The 22343-nt window shown below is 37.4% G+C and overlaps 1 protein-coding gene across 1 annotated transcript in view; it reads left to right on the forward strand.

Moving 5' to 3' along the window:
- LOC135198626 (deoxyribodipyrimidine photo-lyase-like) overlaps positions 1-22343 on the forward strand; it is a 236887-nt gene that overhangs the window by 179833 nt on the left and 34711 nt on the right. Inside the window, 2 exon segments of the mRNA XM_064226383.1 lie at positions 2176-2334; positions 6838-7036. Coding sequence (XP_064082453.1) covers positions 2176-2334; positions 6838-7036 — 358 coding nt within the window.

Here is a 22343-nt window from a genome sequence, read left to right on the forward strand (position 1 = left end):
TTGAGCCAAAACAGACTCATAGACAGTATCCATGAAGTCTTCTGCTCAATCAGGTAAGAACCAAGGTTTTTATAACCTACAACATATGTTGTTTCCTGTTTTTTATATATTTATTTAGCTGTCTCTTACCCTCCACCAAGGGTGCCAATCAGCTAAGTATATATCTGCCGGGGAAGTTGCATGTACAAAAATGATATTATTATGATATAATGAAGTTTTGTACATACTTACCCGGCAGATATATACGGTTAATGGCCCGCCCAGCCTCCCCTCAGGAGACAGGTGGAAGAGAAAATCTGATTAGAAAACGGGAATGGTTCCTAGTCCCGCCACCCAGCGGCGGGGTGGGGGGGTGGATCACCTGACCTACCTGTAGCATGTGCCGCAAAATTTGAAATTCTGTTGGGGACGTCGGAGACTATAGCTAAGTATATATCTGCCGGGTAAGTATGTACAAAACTTCATTATATCATAATAATATCATTTTTCATGTTTTTCCATGATAGTTATTTATTCATTATAGTTTATTATTTATATTAAAAATATACTGTTAAATAAATGTGAGATAAATAACACCATCAATAATAAAATAGTGGGAGAATTAAGACCATTTGTTCACCAACACATTATTTTCAACAAAAACATTTGGTAAAATACAAAAACACATACTATTTGAATGTTACCATGATTATGATTATTTGACTGCTGATAGCAAAGATGATTATAGTTTGCTTCATATAATTATTTCTTCTTGAAAACACTTATTTAACACTAATTTTAACATTATTATAATGGTGTGAAAAATCCCACACAATGAGTTGTAGTGATCAATGTATGGACTGCAAACTCATGACGGTATAGTGACAATCAAGGAACCCCCCCCCCCAGATCAGTATGATGAAATGTATTTTAAAGTCTCACTTATTGTTAAAAATCCTAAGTTAAATTGTAATTCAACTTCTACTCAGATTATATTTCTTACTAAATCCCAAGAACTAACCTTAGAAAATCCCAAGATTAACAATAAATCCCAAGATAATAAAATAATTGTATATCTCCAAAGCCTTAGAATCTCAAATATAATGATAAGTAAGACTATAAAATACATTTCATCATATTGATCCTGGAGAGGGTTGTTCTTTATTGTCACTATGTCATCATCAGTTTGTAGTCATACATTTGATCACTATGCGGGATTTTTCATACCACTAAATTAGAGTTGAAATAATTGTAGATTCTTGTTTTCAAGAAGAAATAATTACATAAAGCAATTTATATAACAATCACGATTAGGGTAATGTTTAAATTTTATAGTGCCATCACGGCATGTCTAAAATAGGACAGAAGTAGAGGGCAGCATTGGGTAATGGATCTCCATGGCAACCAGCCAGCCAATCAGGTGTTAGCTGTATTCTGTCAGAGAAAGAACAATTTGCTTGTATGAAGTTACGACGATTTAAGTGTGTGTATTTTGAATACATTTCATAGTTTTTAATAGTGTATGTATTTTACTGATTACATGAAGAATAGATGAATTCCTTCTCATTTCATTTGAGTGCAAATTTGTTGGTTCAGAAATTCTTTTGCAACAAATTTCATTCAGAAGATATATACTATCACTGCAATGACATACCTTCAAAACAAATTAATCTCTTGAGGAATGTTAATCGATTTCTGTTTATGTACTGGTCGAGAGAGAGAGAGAGAGAGAGAGAGAGAGAGAGAGAGAGAGAGAGAGAGAGAGAGAGAGAGAGAGAGAGAGAGAGAGACTGTTGTAAGGTTTGAGAGATATACAATTATTTTATTAACTTTGGAATTTTTTTTTTATCTTGGGATTTTCTAAGGTCAGTTCTTGGGATTTAGTAAGAAAAATAATCTTAGAGCAGCACACACCCAAATGATGCAGTTCATCTGTTAGCATGCCAAACTACCAGTCTTATGAATTGACTCTCCACTCTCCACAAAATGTTTTCAGCTTTTTGGTCTTTAGAATTTGGGATAAAGGATTGTGTACCTGAAATATGAATACTGGCACATGTATCTGCTCTTAAAATTATGACCAACCCTCAAAATAATGAGTGCACAGTCTTGAAGTGATTCAGGAAATTATTACTAAATTTAAACCATATATTTTCACAAGTTTGTAATTTTAAGTTTGAATTTGGTCATTCTTAGGTGGATGCACGCAATATTGTTCCATGCCAGGTGGCTTCAGACAAACAAGAATATTCCGCCAAGACTATTCGGAAGAAAATTCATGATAAGCTTCCTACATTTTTGACCAAATTTCCACCAGTCGTTAAGCATCCACACAAAAGCAAAACTGAGGCAGAGGTATGATTTCCAGTTTTTATCGATTAAAGTTATTGACACATGAATTGTAATTAATAGTTGTTAAAAATTGTGTACAGTAATACCTCAATCTACTCATGAATTCACAGTAGTGCCAACTTTTCACTGGAACCTAACTAATTATTATATGCAAGCACAACATTTTAATATCCTCGAGGAAATCTGAAAAAGTGTTTGTTTAATTTTTTATATAATTTATAAGTTTTCAACCTTTATGTGTAAACTATATTAAATAACATTCTCTCTCTCTCTCTCTCTCTCTCTCTCTCTCTCTCTCTCTCTCTCTCTCTCTCTCTCTCTCTCTCTCTCTCTCTCTCTGTATGTACTATGTTTATTAATATTTTCAAATATTAATGATAATACATATTAAAAATATTATAAATGTAATTACAAAATTTGTATGTGATGTTATTTTAAAGAAATAAAAAACTCTTCATTTCACTTTTAAGTAAGGTCAACTTTTCTCTATCTCTCTCTCTTACTGAGATGAGATGTGGTACATGCATATGTTTATTAATAATTTCAAATACTAATAATAATGATGATGATGAAGAAGGCAGAACTTCGCAGCATGGACCAGAAAACGAGGAAACATATGACAATATACAAAGCACCACACCCAACAGCAGATACGGACAGACTATACATAACCACGAAAGGAAGGAGGGAGGGGACTACTAAGTATAGAGGACTGCGTCAACATCGAGAACAGAGCACTGGGGCAATATCTTAAAACCAGTGAAGACGAACGGGTCAAGAGTGCATGGGAAGAAGGACTGATGAAAGTAGACAAAGACCCAGAAATATACAGAGACAGGAGAATGACTAACAGAACAGAGGAATGGCACAACAAACCAATGCACGGGCAATACATGAGACAGACTAAAGAACTAGCCAGCAATGACACATGGCAATGGCTACTAAGGGAGAGCTCAAGAAGGAAACTGAAGGAATGATAACAGCGGCACAAGATCAGGCCCTAAGAACCAGATATGTTCAAAGAACGATAGATGGAAATAACATCTCTCCCATATGTAGGAAGTGCAATATGAAAAATGAAACCATAAACCACATAGCAAGCGAATGTCCGGCACTTGCACAGAACCAGTACAAAAAGAGGCATGATTCAGTGGCAAAAGCCCTTCACTGGAGCCTATTTAAGAAACACCAGCTACCCTGCATTAATAAGTGGTACGAGCACCAACCTGAAGGAGTGATAGAAAATGATTAGGCAAAGATCCACTGGGACTATGATAGCAGAACAGATAGGGTGATATGTGCAAATAGACCAGACGTGACATTGGTTGACAAAATCAAGAAGAAAGTTTCACTCATTGATGTCGTAATACCATGGGACACCAGAGTTGAAGAGAAAGAAAGGGAAAAAATGGATAAGTATCAAGAACTGAAAATAGCAATAAGAAGGATATGGGATATGCCAGTGGAAATCGTACCCATAATCATAGGAGCACTAGGCACGATCCCAAGATCCCTGAAAAGGAATCTGGAAAAACTAAGGCTGAAGTAGCTCCAGGACTCATGCAGAAGAGTGTGATCCTAGAAACGGCGCATATTGTAAGAAAAGTGATGGACTCCAAAGGAGGCAGGATGCAACCTGGAACCCCACAATAAATACGACCACCCAGTCGAATTGGAGGACTGTGATAGACCCCCCCCCCAAAAAAAAAAAATATATATTATTATTATTATTATTATAATAATATAACTAATTACAGAATGCAATGAAAAATCATTTCCCCTCATCTTTGTTTTTAACTCCACAAGAAGCTCGAAGCCCAGAGCAGTAAAAAATGTGAAGGAATGTGACAGGAGGGGGAGTGTTGCTAATTAGCGGTCAATGGTAAATCTCTCTCTCTCTCTCTCTCTCTCTCTCTCTCTCTCTCTCTCTCTCTCTCTCTCTCTCTCTCTCTCTCTCTCTCTCTTTCGTTGTATGCACGTAATCTTCACACTCGCCTATATTTTTACAAACCATTTATAACCTTTTATAAGGGTAATGTATTAAGCTAACTTATAAATGAAGTTACAGTAACGTTAATTTCATTTAAAAGTTAGCTTAACCCTCTTACGCCGGAGCGGTAAACAAAAAATTGTCTCCCGTGTGCCGGAGGTGTTTCGGAGTGAGCGCAGAAGCAGAAAAAATATTTTTTTCAAAAAATCACAGCGCGCTTAGTTTTCAAGATTAAGAGTTCATTTTTGGCTCCTTTTTTTGTCATTGCCTGAAGTTTAGTATACAACCATCAGAAATGAAAAAAAATTATCATTATCATATATAAATAATGCGATATATGATAGTGCAAAAACGAAGTGCAAAAACGAAATTTCATATATAATTGTATTCAAATCGCGCTGTGCGCAAAACGGTTAAAGGTAACAAGTTACTTTTTTTTTCGTTGTAATGTAAACTAAATTGTGATCATTTTGGTGTATAACACATTGTAAAACGATAAAAGCAACACAGAGAAAATATTATCACAAAAATAATGCATGAATTCGTAACGTAAACAAATATTTTTTTCAAAAATTCACCATAAACTAAATATTGTCCTAGAGACTTCCAATTTCTTTCAAAATAAAGAAAAATGATTGAATATTATTACTATCTGTAAGAGTATTAGCTTACAATTGCAGTTTTCGACATATCTGACGAGTTAAAGTTGACCAAATGTCGAATTTTTTTATATATATTTTTTTATATGCAAATATTTCGGAAATAAGAAAAGCTACAACTTTCAAATATATTTCTTTTTATTCTACATGAAATTGCGCACATTTTCATATATAAACTCTATAAATGCCTAATATGAAACGGAGCAAATATTCTGAGATGGAACTTACGTATTTCGGAGATTTGTGGCGGAGAATCCGCGCGCGGAGGGAAGGAAAGATTTTTTTTTTAAATTCACCATAAGTCTAAATATTTTGCTAGAGACTTTAAATTTGTTTCAAGATGAAGATAAATGACTGAATATTACTAGACTGTAAGAGTTTTTAGCTTACAATTTTGCGTTTTTCGACCACAATTTCGGTAGTCCAAGTTGACCGAACATGGTTATTTTCTATTTATCATGATTTATATGCAAATATTTCAAAAATGAGAAAAGTTACAACCTTTAATTATTTATTGTTGTATTCTACTACATGGAAAATTGGCACACATTTTCATATATAAAAACCTTTATGTAAACGGCTAATTTAAAATGGTGCAAACATTACCACAATCGCACGTATGATTTTTTCGGAAGAGTTACCGCGCGGACGTAAAGAAAATGTTATTTTTTTCATAAATTCACCATAAATCAAATATTGTGCTAGAGACTTCCAATTTGTTGCAAAATGAAGGTACAAATGCTTGAATATACTAGAATATAAGCGTTTTTAGCTTACAATTGCGTGTTTTTGACCAATTTTGCGGTAGTCAAAGTTGACCGAAGAAAAGTTGAAATTTTGGCAATTATCGTTATTTCTATGAAAATATCTCAAAAAATGATAAAAACTACAACCATGGGTTGTTTTTAGTTGTATTGTGCATAAAATTGTGCACATTTCCATATATAAAACTTTATATAACTGCTAATTTTAAAATGGTGCAAACATTACCACAATTGCATGCATGATTTTTTTCGGAAGAGTTACCGAGCGGACGTAAGGAAAAGTTTTTTCATAAATTCACCATAAATCGAAATATTGTGCTAGAGACTTCCAATTAGTTGCAAAATTAAGGTAAATGATTGAATATTACTAGAATATAAGCGTTTTACTTACAATTGCGTTTTTCTACATTTCGGTAGAGTAAAATTTGACCGAAGGTTGAAATTTTGGCAATTATCGTTATTTATATGAAAATATCTCAAAACTGATAAAAGCTACAATCATGAGTTATTTTATTGTTGTATTCTACATAAAAATGCGCACATTTTCATATATAATACTTCATGTAACGGCTAATTTACAATGGTACAAAAATTATGTCAAAGTGACGAAATAATTTCCGAGATGTGTACAGATACTTTTTAGTGCTGGCAAGAAAGAAATTCGACACTTGCGCGCCTGCATATCGATTGTAAACAAAAACAACACCTTGATCCGTGAACTCCCAGCATCCCCCAAGGCGCGTGATTCAAAAGTTTTCGGCTGGTAGGCCTATAAGTATTTTTTCCGCGAATTTTTAAAAAAAACTTTTGTAGTCGACGTAAATACGTCCAGTCGGCACACGGGAGACAAAAAATGTCGACGTAAAATACGTCCAGTCGGCGTAAGAGGGTTAATACTTGTGTAACATGATTACAGTCATATTTAGTGTTAAAACTCTAGAAGTAAGCATTTATCAGCATTCTTAGAGATGTATTTTGAGGGGTTTGGGGCCGGCAGTTTGAGACCTAATCTTGGGTAAGTTGGGGGGTATTACTGTTGTAACTTTCTTTTCTGTTTACTGTGTTTTTGAAAATTTGAATATTTCTTTTGTAGCCTGTAGATTGGATAGCTGCAGATAAGTACTTGGAATGTGACCGTTCTGTGGGACCAGTCTCATGGGCAAAACCAGGAACAAAAGCAGGGCTAACTACGCTAAACGATTTTTGCTTAAAGAGGCTTCGTAAATATGGTATAAAATCCAACGATCCAACTGAAAATGCACTCAGCAATCTTTCTCCCTGGATACACTTTGGTAAGTACATGTTGAATCTTAATTCAGTGCTCCCTGGGTTTACCCGTTTCACATTTCCAGGGTCCACTTTTTTGTCGATTTTTGTGGAACACATTACGTATTTACTTTTCCATGGGGAACATTCACTAAATTCCCAATTTTTCCTATTGACACTATCTCTAAAATTATTACTAATTTGCTTTTTCTTTATCTCTAAGATTATTACTAATTTGCTTTTTCTTTGTAGAGCAACATTATTAATTCACTAATTACTGTATTTTTCATATGTGACTAAGTACTGATTTTTACGATAAAAAGGATTTACAGCATACTTATGACGTAGTTATGCATCTACGAAGCTCATTCCAGGTTGGACCCCATACTGAGCATAATAGGGCTCTCTCTCTCTCTCTCTCTCTCTCTCTCTCTCTCTCTCTCTCTCTCTCTCTCTCTCTCATTAACAGCAGACCCTAGTTTCTGAATCAGATGACCACTCTCTCTCACCTCTGAACAACCAGCTTGCAGACATCCTGAGTTTTGTCAAGAAAGTGCCTCTGGCAGGGAATCTTCTAAGATGGTTAACGACCTTTCTCTGGTCTCAATTGTGTATGAGCTGAATCTTGACCCTCATCCTCCTCGGCTTACAAAGCTTTACGTAGTTTTTGCTTGGAGAGCTATTCTGGGTTCTTCACCCCTTCTACTCCTGCGTCTCCTGCTTCTTCGTTCCCGATTTCGAATCAACTCTAACTCACTCTCCTTCCTAAGGTGGTTCTTTCCACCTCTTCCAGGAAAGCTTTGAAAGTGGTCAAAGAGTGGGTGTTGATGAAGAAGGAACAAGGGACGGTGACCTTAGCTCATCCTCCCTCGCATCTTATCAAGAGAACCCATAGGCTTTATGACAGCAGAGAAAGCCCCTTTCTGGGAGTCGCTGCCTCCTCAAGGGAACTTCTCTCCAAGGCGACTTCTCGTAGTCTCATTGACTCTTTGCATCGTTTAGCCTACTTCTCTACTCTCATTGACTCTTCGCATCGTTTAGCCTTCACCTAGCCTGGAGTTTCATCTCCTTGGCGGAGTTGGACCACCTCGTTGAAGGCCTGTTCAAGGCGCTTGAGTTGTTTAGTTTCCTTAACTGTTCAGTGGGCACACTCGCAAAGGGTATCAAGAATGCCACAGGTATGGTTGACTTCATTTTGGCAGACCTGGGCATGCTTTTGTGTACAGATAAAGCTGTCCAAGATGGCTCTGCAGAGCTTGCGTCACTCTCCGCCTTCGGACTCCTGAATGAGAGGGACTTAGGTGTTCTTTTGTTTTTGGAGTGGAGTAACGTCCCTCCGCCTAATGGCAGCCTTGCTTTTCGGGCCTCTGGACCCCTCCCATCTTTTCCCTTAGGCAATGGTAGAGCAGATAGCAGCAGATCTGTGAAAGAAGTCTACTCAGGCACGCTCCAAGCCTTGTTCGTTAGTGCCCTTTCATCCTAAGTTTGTCTCTCCGTTCCATCAACACCCCTTTAGTGCAAAGAATGCTCCAACCTGTGCTTCCATTCAAAGTTGTTAAAAATCACTCCACCTCCAAGTCAACATCATCCTTATTTAGGCGATAGGCTTCTTCGTTTGCCATTGAATGAACAGTGCGTGAAGGACCTTCAGACAATGCTTCATTGTTACCAAGAATTGGGAATCTTTCTAAATCTCCAGAAGCCCTAGTTGGTTCCATCTCAGGAGATTCTTTATTTGGGGATGATTCTCAACCCTTGGACTTCTCAGGCTTTTCCTTCCCCAAAGAGTTGTACAGAGTTCCCCCCGTATTCGCGGGGGATGTGTACCAGGGGGACACCCTGTGAAATAGTTAAAACCCGCGAATAAGTTAGAACCACCATTAAAAATGCTTATAATGCCTATCTGAAAGTTCAGATACCAAATGTGTACTTTTAATAACATACTACTTCAAATATACCTAAAATTACTAACCTATTACTGTATTAATCTTTGAGGTTATATTAATTAATATAATTTCAAAGTCATCTTAAACATTTTACCAATAAAAATATATACCTACAGCCAATAACAGAGAGAGAGAGAGAGAGAGAGAGAGAGAGAGTGACCAGTGAATGGCAAACATCATATATCTGACCATCAAGAGTGAAATTAGAATTGTTTGAGATTGATGCGAGAGAGAGAGAGAGAGAGAGAGAGAGATAAGAGAGAGGAGAGAGAGAAGAAAGAATAACTCCTAAACTCCGACTCCTTCCCTCCGCCAATACGTATATCAAATTGTCATATACTCCTCCGCCCACGTTCCTCCAAGTGGATAAAAAAGATTGGGAATCGCTTTTTTTAATTAATCTTATTAATATTTGAAAATTAGTTATAAGGTAAATCATTTATTTATACTACAAAAACAAATAAACATACGTAAGTTTGTGTGTGAGAGAGAGAGAGAGAGAGAGAGAGAGAGAGAGAGAGAGAGAGAGAGAGAGAGAGAGAGAGATGGTATTGTTACTGTGTATCTCACGAAACTAAATATTATTTGTAAACTAGTGCGTATATTATTATTTTACCATAAAATGTAGTGATATCCTTAAAGATACAGTTATACATACATTTCCAGCCCAAACAGTGGGCGAGAGTGACCACTAAGACACACTATCTCATGTGGCAAAAGAGAGAGAGGGGGGGGTGGGTTATCCTTATTTAAAAGACTGAAATGGATAGATTATTGTACTTCTATAAAATACTATAACATATGAATTTTTAATTAATTATATTACTATTATTATCATTATGCAAAAATATTAATAAACATACACTGTACCATAGAAATTCTCATCTCAGTAATAGAGAGAGAGAGAGAGAGAGAGAGAGAGAGAGAGAGAGAGAGAGAGAGAGAGAGAGAGAGAAAATACGTGATTATCGAGAGGGCAACAATTGTTGGACCCCAGCCAACTCTGCTTGGCTCCCTGGAAATCAAAGACACGGGGTAAAATGCATTTTCTTTCATTCTTACATAATTTTATATTTATAAACAAATCTTGCTAATTCACTTTAGTATTTTCTTTAATGATTTTATATTATAGCTGTTTACATTAATATTGATTTTTGAAAATTAGTAAATCATCATCCAAAAAATATATGTCTCTGTAAGAGAGAGAGAGAGAGAGAGAGAGAGAGAGAGATTATCGTAGCATTTGTAATACTTTTACATATGATTTTTGTAATTACATTATTACATACGTGTGTACCATAAAAATCTCATCATCTCGTAGAGAGAGAGAGAGAGAGAGAGACCTGGAGTTCGAAAGAAAGATGCGTGAAGACTGGGTTTTCCTTCATTCTTACATAATTTTTGAAATTTATAAACTAAAATCTTACTAATTCAATGTAGTATTTTCTTTCTTGAAGTAATTGCTCTTTACATTAATATTAATTAGTAATCATTTCATCATACAAAAAGCCCAATGACATCCCGGAGGGAAGACGGTTTGAAAAAGAGGGAAGATAATTGAGAGAGAGAATTATTAGTATTATGTGATATCATGTAATCTTATTAAACTTACTAATACAGTATTGATCAATATTAATATTTTAACCCTTAAACGGCGACTGGACGTATTTTACGTCGACATTTTTTGTCTCGGGTGCCGACCTGGACGTATTTTACGTCGACATACAAAAGCTTTTTTTTAAAAATTCGCGGAAAAATACTTTTAGGCCTACCAGCCGAAAACTCTTGAATCACGCGCCTTGGGGGATGCTGGGAGTTCACGGATCAAGGTGTTGTTTTGTTTACAATCGTTACGCAGGAGGCGCGCAAGCGCGAATTTCTTTCTTGCCGCACTAAAAAGTATCTGTGACACATCTCGGAAATTATTTCGTCACTTTGACATAATTTTTGTACCATTGTAAATTATCCGTTCATGGAGTATTATATATGAAAAATGTGCGCATTTTTATGTAGAATACAAAAAAAAAAATACTCATGATTGTAGCTTTTATCAGTTTTGAGATATTTTCATATAAATAACGATAAGTGCCAAAAATTTCAACCTTCGGTCAACTTTGACTCTACAGAAATGGTCGAAAAAAGCAAATGTAAGCTAAAACTCCTATATTTTAGTAATATTCAATCATTTACCTTAATTTTGCAACTAATTGGAAGTCTCTAGCACAATATTTCGATTTATGGTGAATTTATGAAAAAACTTTTTTCCTTACGTCCGCTCGGTAACTCTTCCGAAAAAAATCATACATTGCGATTGTGGTAATGTTTGCACCATTTTAATTAGCTGTTACATAAAGTTTTATATATGAAAATGTGCGCAATTTCATGCACAATACAACTAAAAACAACCCATGGTTGTAGCTTTTATCAATTTTGAGATATTTTCATATAAAAAATGATAAGTGACAAGTTTTCAACCTTTGGTCAACTTTGACTCTACCGAAATGGTCGAAACACGCATACCGAAATGGTCAAAACACGCAATTTTAAAGTAAAAACGCTTATATTCTAGTAATATTCAAGCATTTACCTTCATTTTGCAACAAGTTGGAAGTCTCTAGCACAATATTTTGATTTATGGTGAATTTATGAAAAAATAACATTTTCTTTACGTCCGCGCGGTAACTCTTTCCGAAAAAAATCATACGTGCGATTGTGGTAATGTTTGCACCATTTTAAATAGCCGTTACATAAAGTTTTATATATTGAAAATGTGCGCAATTTCATGTATAATACAACGAAAAATAGTTGAAGGTTGTAGCTTTTCTCATTTTGAAATATTTGCATATAAATCATGATAAAATAGAAAAAAAAACCACGTTCGGTCAACTTTTGACTCTACCGAAATGGTCGAAAAACGCAATTGTAAGATAAAACTCTTACAGTCTAGTAATATTCAGTCATTTATCTTCATCGTGAAACAAATTCGAAGTCTCTAGCACAATATTTAAATTTATGGTGAATTTTAAAAAAAAAAAAAAAAAAAAAACTTTTCCTTCCCTCCGCGCGCGGATTCTCCGCCACAAATCTCCGAAATGCGTAAGTCCCATTCTCGGAATATTTGCTCCGTTTCATATTAGGCATTTCATAGAGTTTTATATATGAAAATGTGTGCAATTTCATGCAGAATAAAACGAAAAATATTTGAAAGTTGTAGCTTTTCTTATTTCCGAAATAATTGCATATAAAAAAAAATATATAAAAAAAATTCGACATTCGGTCAACTTTAACTCGTCAGATATGGTCGAAAACTGCATTTGTAAGCTAATATTCTTACAGTATAGTAATATTCAATCATTTGTCTTCATTTTGAAAGAAATTGGAAGTCTCTAGGACAATATTTAGATTTGGATGGTGAATTTTTGGAAAAAATATTAGTTTACGTCCGCACGTTACGAATTCATGCATTATTTTGTGATAATATTTTCTCTGTGTTGCTTTTATCGTTTTACAATGTGTTATATACCAAAATGATCGCAATTTAGTGTACATTACAACGAAAAAAAGTAACTTGTTACCTTTAATCGTTTTGCGCACAGCGCGATTTGAATACAATTATATATGAAATTTCGTTTTTGCGCTATCATATATCGCATTATTTATATATGATAATGATAATTTTTTTCATTTCTGATGGTTGCATACTAAACTTCAGGCAATGACAAAAAAAGGAGCCAAAAATGAACTCTTAATCTTGAAAACTAAGCGCGCTGTGATTTTCTGAAAAAAATATTTTTTCCGCTTCCGCGCTCACTCTGAAACGTCTCCGGCATACGGGAGACATTTTTTTTTACCGCTTCGGCGTTTAAGGGTTAAAATCAGTAAATCGTTTTTGTATCATAAAAATGTATTTAGGCATGAAAATAACATCAAAATACACTAATTAGTGATTATTTATCGTCGGAAAATCCCGCAAATAGGCAAATTCACAGCAAATAATGGTTAGATATGGTCCAGAAAAAAATCCGCGAATCTGGAGAACGCGAATACAGGGGCCCCACTGTATACTACATCACCAAGTTCCTCTCTCTCTCTCTCATTGTGCTTGGCTCTACAGTGGATGAGTCTTTTAGGAATGCTATCTTCAGGTGAGACATTTGTTCCATTTGGCAGGTTATACACGAGAAATCTTCAATTCTTCCTCAAAGCCAACTGGGACAGGAAGACTCAACCGGACTGGACAGTCTTTCTTATTACGTAGGAGATGAAATCTGATATCAAACATTGGCTGCCAGAAAGAAGGTATTATTCCCAGGAGAGATACATTCTTCCTCCCAGCCCTAATCTGGAATTTTACTAGAATGCCTTGGGTGTGTGTGTGGTGTGTGTGTGTGTAAGTGTGGTCTCTCCAGGACATGGTCTCTAGAAGAGATGATGCTCCACATCAACGTCATGGAGTTGAGGGCTATTCGTCTGGGCCTACGTCATTTCTTCTCGTACGTGTACAACAAGAAAGTGGTTGTATCTGCTGACAACGCCACACCTTGTCTTACATCAAGAAATGGGCTGCACGCACTCTTTTTACCTCAGTCAGACGGCAAGAGGGTGACTCCTGTGGGCTCATCAGAATTGAGTAACACTTGTCACCTGCTTCATTCAGGGGAAGTTGAATGTCCTTGTCCTGGTGGACGAGTTGAGCCGTCTGAGGCAAGTTCTTCCCCCCGAATGGACTCTGGACAACAGGCTTTGCTCCGACCTGTGGAGATTGTCAGGCAGACCCATCATACACTTCTTCGCAATGTTAAGGAACAACCGCCTTCATTTTCTGCTCTCCAGCCCATGGACGTTCGAGTTGGGCAATGGACTCACTGCTGATTGATTGATCAGGCCTGGACCTTTACCCATTCCTTCCCTTCAGCTTGGTCAGGGGAGTCCTGAATAAGTTCATGGTCCACAACAACATCTCTATGACTTGTAGCTTCGTTTTGGCCCACAAAGGAAATGGTTCCTGGACCTTCTTCGTCTTCTGATAGACTTCCCGCAACTGCTCAGACAACCGCACTTCAGGGAGGTACCACCAAAGGTTGTCCATGCTTGCTCTGACAGACTTCAGACTGTCAGGAAACTTGTCTGAGCAAAGGGATTTTCAAGAGCAGCTGCAGAAGCTATTGCAAGGTGCAGACTGTCGGTCTACTTGCAACGTCTACCAGTCAAAGTGGGCAGTCTTCCGTAGATGGTGCTTCAGATATCACATCTCGTCATCTAAGACATCTGTAGCTCAGATTGCTGATTTTCTCCTCTACTTAAGGACCTCTAAGAACCTTTCATCTTCCATGATTTAAGGTTACCAGGCCATGCTTTCCTCTGTGTTTAAGCCTTGCAATCTGAATCTCTGCGAATCAAGACCCTCATGACCTACTGAAATCTTTCGGTACATCCAAGCAGAAGTCAACAGTGGTTTGCTGGAACTTGGACGTATAGTCAAGCCCCCATATTCATGGACTCTGGATTTGTGAACTTGCGTATTCGCTGATTTCTCTCTGGATTATATACCTCCATCATTCGCAGGAAATTTGCCTATTTGCTGTATTTTTCTATGAGAAATATCCACAAATTCATGTATTTTTTTTTTTATCTAAATGTACTTTGGTGGTAAAACTTGAAAAAACCAGTTATGAACATTTTTAGTGGGTTTTTCTTGAGTCTTAACGAATAAAATAGACATTTGCAAGCATTTTTGTAAGGATTTCAACTAATTGGGGAGGTGGGGGTGTTTGGCAACCATCCTCTGCGAGAATGGGGGGAACACTGTAGTACTGAAGTGACTTGTGGGAACCTCCCTTCGAGCCCCGTAGCCACAGCTCAACATGTGAGCAAGCTACACGCTATTGATAGAAGAGTCAGATTCTCCCAAGGCAATGCTCTCTGCTCTTTCACCTTGGGCTTCCTAGCTAAGAACGAGGATCCTGGTAAACCATGGCCTTGCTCTCTCTCTCTTTGTATAAGAAACTTAACCGGTATCCTTGGCTTGGACGAGGAAGAAAGAGCTTTCTGCCTGGTCAGACACTTAAATATTACCTGGATAGAAAAGAGATCAGGGGAATCTCCAGTAACCTCTGGTTTTCTGTCAAGGATCCCTCCCATCCAGTTTCAAAGAACGCATTCTCATTCTTCATTAGAGACCTAATATCCGAAGCTCATTCCTGGATACAGGAGGAATCGTTTTCATTGGTAAAAGTATGAGCGCATGAGGTCAGAGCTGTGGCCACCTATTTCTCCTTCAAGCATAGCTTGTCACTTTGTGGGATCCTTCCATCAACTTATTGGAGGTGTAAGTATATTTGCATCGCATTATTTGAAAGTAGAAACAGTATTTGATTAATGCAGTACCCTTTGCCTGTTGGCAGTGGCTGGTGGTACTTCACCCAGGGTAAGGGTATGAATGTTTTATATTAAGTTTTGTTAGCAGTCAGGCATATCCCCCGTTTCAAGACTTTCACCTATGTAGAGGTGACTCCTGGCTCATTGCCGCGCCACTACAGGTTAAGATGAGCACCACCAGAGGCAGCATCTCCTGTTGTAGCTCTTACCAGGTCAGCAAGCGACTAACACTGAGCCAGTGTTAGCCATTCCTCTAGTTCAATGATAACATTCCTTTAATGCATTGAGTTAGTTTAGTCCATTCATCCCACCCCCCATAATAATGTTGGATTCAGCTAAGTAATTACTTGGTAAGTTACTTTTATAAAAATTATATTTTGATAATAAAATGGAAGTTTTATAAATATACTGACCAAGTAATTACTAAATCAAGAGGCTGCCCTCCTCCCCTCTGATTTTCATGGACTTAGTGGCAATAAATAACAATGATGATGTTGGCTTCTGTCACTTGGGAGCTCCTGTTGTGATGGGCAAACCTGTCACCCCCGCATTGCAATAGTCACTTGTGTGCAAATTTTTTAAAATTAGGGTGCCATGCAAGGCTAATTGTTAGCTAAGTAATTACTTGGTAACTATATTTGTAAAACTTCATTTTATCATAAAAATATCATTTTAGTCACCCAATATAAAAAAATACTGTAATTAGTGAATGAACTGCTGTAATTAGTGAATAAAGTGTTGTTATACAAAAAAAAAATGAATTACTGATTTGTAATTTTAAAAGGATTAATACTTCAGTACTGTGAGAGAAAATGGCTTATGTGTACAGTACATGGGTAACTTGATTATTTGTCATATGTTCTGTCATACAGATTTATTTAATTTGTAATAATTATTTAATGTGTATCAAACGTTTTATATTTATATTGCTGTTTACATTGCTATCATTTTAAAGTGAGTAAATAATTGTTATAAGCTTTTTAGGTGGCTTATATAAGTATAAGAGTAACAGTTGTAATAGGGTACTAATCTAAGATGTCTTGGGATGTTTTGGGGTGATAGTTAAAGGTGTATTTTTGGTTGAAATGTTATTGAATTGTTTTTGTTTGATGATATAAGGTATATTTTTGTTTGAACTTAAATTAAGCAGTGAAATGTTAAAATAGACAGTTATAAGCATTTTAGATTATGGGATACTTGGTATATGGCTGTTGTAAGCCAGTTAAGGATTTTTAGAGGGGATTTTTAAGTTTCCATGGCAGGTTCTGGAAGCTAGTACTGTGTAAAAGTGGGGGAGTACTGTAGTATCTTATGACATATCAGTGTAAAATTCTGCGCTAGTTTGTTTCATCACCAGAGTCATATTGCCCTCAATCTATTCTTTCTACAGCTATTCATCTTTTGGGAAAATGTTAGTTAATTGTTTATGTTTAGCTTTATGCTGTCACTGAAATGTCAATGTTTTTGTCTGTTTTGAACTTGTATTAGTATTAGAGTATTTTTATATTTATGAGTGACTTAGCCAGTAATTACACAGTAAGTATTTGTTTTCCATGTATGGCAGCTTAAATTCAAATTTTGCCGGGACTGCTTCAATTGCTTAGTGTAGGTATACAATGGTCCCCCCTAACAGCAATATTTGGAACGACTTGGCTAACCAACTCTCTGTTTTCTGCTCAACTCATTGAAACCTTGAGTGCTTACAGCAGCTTGTTTGTAGTTTTTAGTTATATCACCGGATTTCGGTAATATGACAACCACTGGAAACCATATTGCATAGTCTTTGAGCAGAAATGTTCAGGATTTTTTTTTCTATTTATCTTTTGTATTTCCTTTATTCAGATTCATCAACAAGCTGGCTACTTGACACTTGTTGTTAATAGTTTTGTATTAAAAGTAATCTTCGAATTTTACACCACTCATGACTTTAGGCCAAAGATTTTGCATTTATGATTTGCTTACTGGGCTTAGGCGACGCGTAAGTCACTGGTAAATAACTGCCTTAAAAACTGCCTTAAAAGTGTTAGTTTTTGGATGTTATGCCATTTCATTGGCCCAAAAACTTTGTATTCGTGATTTGTTCACCGGGCACAGGCTACGCCTAGCCACTGTTAAACGATTGGCTTAAAAGTATTTCTTGAATGTTACATAATTTCATTAGGCCAAACCTTTGCTTTTAGGATTTGTTTACCGGCCATAGGCTATTCCCCAGCTGCCAGTAAATAATTACCTAAGAGTAATTCTTGAATGTTATACCATTCCTCAAGCCAAATGTTTGCAATTAGACCAGGCCTGGGCAACTCATCACGCTTTACACTTTCCTTTGCAAAGACCCGAAAAGTGTAGGGTGTAACATAGTAAGGAGAGAATGGAGCAATAATGTTTGGCTGCTGTAAGCCTTAGGTGGAAATATTCTTGTCAGTCGAGTATTGACTACCAGTTCTTGCCTTGGCAGTCCTTTAGAACATTACAGAGAAGGTTCGCAATGCCCTTGCATACGGAAGTATTTTCCTGGTGTCAGGCAATCGTCAACGTTCCTCGTCTTTATCTCCTAGCCTCCAGCTCACACGGTGATGCTGACTGGAGTGCAGGTCACTTACCTCCACAAGAAGTTGGCGTACTCAGTTGCTGCATTCAATTACTTTAATTTCTTTCTGTAAATTCTAGCAATCGATTTCTTTTTGAGTAATTGTTTATTTGTAAATTATATGTTTTGATACTTTAATGTTAAAGCTACTTTTTATTTATTTTTATTTTAGAAAATACACATACATTTATGTTATAAAATGCTTACATGTCTGAATATATGAAATGCTAATGTTATTCATACATTTTACACAATTTTTATGTCCAGATGCCAGAAATTGCTATACAAATATATATTAAAAAGTAGTTAGTAATGGTTACTAATCAATTTTTGTTCTTGATAGAAATCATTAACCAAGATTACCAAACAATCAGTGAGGTGCCTTCCACTACCCTCTACCTGCCTCCTGCTTCCCAGGCCCATCTCAGTGGCCAGTACCCAGCGCCAGCTCAAGTCCACCTGGTGTCAATTCCCTCCTGCTACTAGCCCTCCTATATTATCCATGTGCTCCTGGGCCTCTCACTTCCTTCCCATGCCTTTGCCAGCCTTATATTTCGGTTTTCATGAATGTAACCCTGTTACAGTGAAGGAGGTGGCTTTTGTCACCTGATGCTCCTAGATGAAGATCCCTTTTCCCACTCCATTGCACCGGAGAGAAGACATACTGGAGGTGTGGGTGTTTACATACAGGTAGTCACCCTCTCAGTTGTTACCGGTCCCAGGTATTGACAGACTGCCACTGGAAAGGCATCTTACTGGATGTGTAGTGCAGGAGGTGGTTATTTGGCCCCTTGGATCTCCTAGATTTACACACACTGTCCTGCTCCCCTGCAATGTGGAGAAGATATAGTAGTGGTTCAAGGGAGTGCAAAGGGATTGCCCCCCGATAGTTACCAGCACGTTTAAACCTGTAGTCTTTTCCCAGGTGCTGGCAGACAGCCTCTGAAAAGGCATCTTGATGGAGGTGCAGTGTTAGACAGCCGCTAGAAAGGTGTATTGATGGAGGTGTTGTTAGTCAGCCACTGGAAAGGCATCTTAATGGATATGTGCAGTTTTCTAATAACACTGCCATTCTCTCAAAAATCAGTTTCTGATAGAATATCTGCCTCCAGTCTTTCAGCTGGCCGGCGCCTGACTCCATTGACCAGACGACTATTCTTCAGTATCAGCTTCCCTTTATGAGCCATCAAAGAAGCCTCCTCCTCCGACTTGCCTCCGTTTGTCAAGCCTCTCCAGGAGTTAGGAATTTGTCTTTAGTTGGAAAGGAGCAAGACAAGTGCCTCTTGTCTTCCTCGTTCTCAAACTTCGGTGAACTATGCCTCAGTATTGAAGAGAAATATCCCCTTAATTTGTCTCTAATCTTGTTCTTTGTGGACAAGGACGGTGGGGAGAATTTTTAGCAATTTTTGCTCTTATCCTTGTATGTTTAGAACAGAGAGCTTTGGTGTTCCTTCCCTACAGGAGGTCCACACATTAGCCATCTGCCCTGATTTTCACCTCCAGATCATCATCTCTTCCTCGGAACACAACCATCATAGCAGTCTTCTGTTTTGGTGTTCAGCCTGAACTCTTGGAATTTTCGAGCTTTTTTACATCTGCCAATAGAGTTTTTGGACAGTCTGCAAGTTTCTATAGCTCAGAACCTCAGTGGATGACCCTCTGGGGACTTTGTAATCTACCATCGTTAGTCAAGATTAGGTATCATATGAGTCTTGCTTTTTCATCCAGTTCTGAGTGTTTTGGCACAGACAAGCACTGTAATCTATTTTTGTTTCATCACGCAATTACAGTTACCGATCTCCGCCTCTTGTGTAGAGGAAGAGAGGCTAGTTTCAGCTCTCAGGCTTCCTACATTTTTGCTGTGGTTCCCTCTGTTACTCCTTTGGTCTGGCTTCACTTCTGGATTTAACTTATGGTCTGGCGCCAACCAATTAGCACCAGGTGTAGATTCTCGAACACCTGCCCCTTTCTGTCCAACTTTATGTTAGGATTCAATTTCCAGTCTCCTGGCACCAACCAATTACCACCGGGCATAGATTCCCAAAGACCTGACCTCTCTTCCAGAGTGCTTGGTGCCATTTGTGCTTAGCTTTCACTGATGAGCGCCTAACTCCCACTCACGGGCTAATTTTAGAGGATTGTGTTTGACCTACAGAGTTGCACAGCCTGGGTTTGGACTAGGCCTCTGTTTTTTTGCCATACCTAGATTTTGGTGGATTATGGACTTTGCAGCCCTTTTTAAGGTAGCCAGATATCATTTCTGTGCTACGTACACTTCCTCATATGCTTCGGGCTGTATGAGGTACTGTCAGTTCACATGGGCTGCAGAGTCAACAGCTAGTCTGCAATTTGTCTGTTGTTCACGTCATGATCCTTCAACAACAAAAGAACTTCTTCGGTGAGCAAACCTCAAGTTTTCTGGCCACGCATATTTTTCAGGGCTCTAAAGGTCTGGCAGTCGTATCGAAGTGTCAGAAGTGTCCTTCCTTCCGAGTGGACCTTTGACACCCTGGTCTCTCGGGATCTGTGTACTATGGGGCAGGATGACTTTGGACCTGTCTGTCACCACAAGGACCCTTTGCCTCTCTTGGATTCTCTATCTGTCACCGCAAGGACCCTTTGCCTCCCTTGGATTCTCTAGTCTCAAACCCTGTAGTATGAACAGCATTCACTGTATACAAACCTGTATACAGACCGATCCTTCTTGGTCCTCCTTGCCTTACATCTTAGGGCTCAGGGAAACTAAACAAATTACAAGTTTTAGGTTCGTTTTAATGTTATGAGGATCTGTAGGTGGACCTTCCAGGTTCCTTCGCAACTGTTTCTCATGGGTCAACCTCCCTCAGGAGATACAGTGAAACCCTGCTTATATGCGGTTTGGCAACCACAGAAGCAGTTACTTGTGGATTTTTCCTTTGACACATTTAATAATTAAATTGTAAAAAATTCAGTGATTTGCAGATTTTTTTTTTTTTTAAATCACTGATTACTGTATTTTCATTGTATTTTCATGTTATTTTTGGGACTAAATACAATTTTTATAAAGAATGTATGTTGTCACAAAAATAATATAAAAATAGGCAGTTTTAAGTATTTTATAAGATTACAGGGAGTCCCTGGTTATTGGTGGACTCTGTTAATGGTGGTCTGGTTATATGGCACTTGCCTAACACCATTAAGGGGGCCGGCCGGAACCCTTATATATGTGAGGTATAGGGCAAAAAATGCAGTCATGAAAAATTCATGGAACTTCATATGGCAATTGAGAAAATGTATATGAAATATTTCGTCAAAATTCCTCTTACTTTCGTAGTTACAGGGTAATTAGTTAACGTAACTCAATAAGCCAAAAACATTGATCCGTACAAGAAAATGCAATATTTCTTCTTTTATTGTAAATTTTGAGAATTATTGTCAAAAAAATTGTGAGCAATAGCATCTGTAGAGATTCCATGAGTCGCAGAAGGGAAGTCAGTCAGCTACCCAAGTTCAACCATGATTCAGTGCGAGCACAAACCCCAAGTAGTCTACACGTTTGAGTTTCACCTCTGACATTTGCTTGCTTTTATGTATGCTTATCTTTGTTTCGGCAAGAATTTCATCACGCCAATGAGGAAAAGACAAGCAAAACATCTCGCTAACATACAGATGAAGAAAATTCGCTCTAATATGATTACAGAATATCATAATATACGTGATATTAGGATAGTTAGTGAAGAGAGAGAGGGAGGGTTGGTAGTAAGTAATCCCCCCGTCTTGCCTGACACACATGTCACACTGTGCCCCAGGCTACGATCTTTGAGCAAAGGGATCTTCATTTATGATAAATAACAGTTTTGGTTTATCAAAGGGACCGTCCGCTATGGTGGATGACATGTCAACTTGAAAAAATAAAAAATCAAGTTATTATTTGTATCTATGCAGAAACATGCCGTGCATGCTTTCCAGAAGTTTCAGCCAATTATTTTTACAAATAATGAAGATATAGCCGTTTTTTAAGGATGACGTCATCGTAACTGTGTCGTCTGTATGACTGAGTTTGACAGGATCGTTTTTGCGTGTTTATTTTTGCATATACGTATACAGTGTTCCCCCCGTATTCGCGTTCTCCGGATTCGCGGACTCACACATTCGCGGATTTTTCTTTGGAAGCTATCTAGAAATTATTCGCGGACGGACTCGCCCATTCGCGGAATTTTCCGACAAAAATAATCACTATTTAGTGTATTTTGATGTTTATTTTCATGACTAAATACATTTTTATGATACAAAAATGATTTACTAATTTTCAAATATTAATTTTGATTAATACTGTATTAGTAAGTTTAATAAGTTTAAAATGATATCACATAATAAAAATAATAATTCTCTCTCTCTCTCTCTCTGATACAAAGATGTATGTTTTTTGTATGATAAATAAAT

The sequence above is a fragment of the Macrobrachium nipponense genome, chromosome 22, assembly GCF_015104395.2.
Source record: "Macrobrachium nipponense isolate FS-2020 chromosome 22, ASM1510439v2, whole genome shotgun sequence".
NCBI classification, from domain to species: Eukaryota; Metazoa; Arthropoda; class Malacostraca; order Decapoda; family Palaemonidae; genus Macrobrachium; species Macrobrachium nipponense.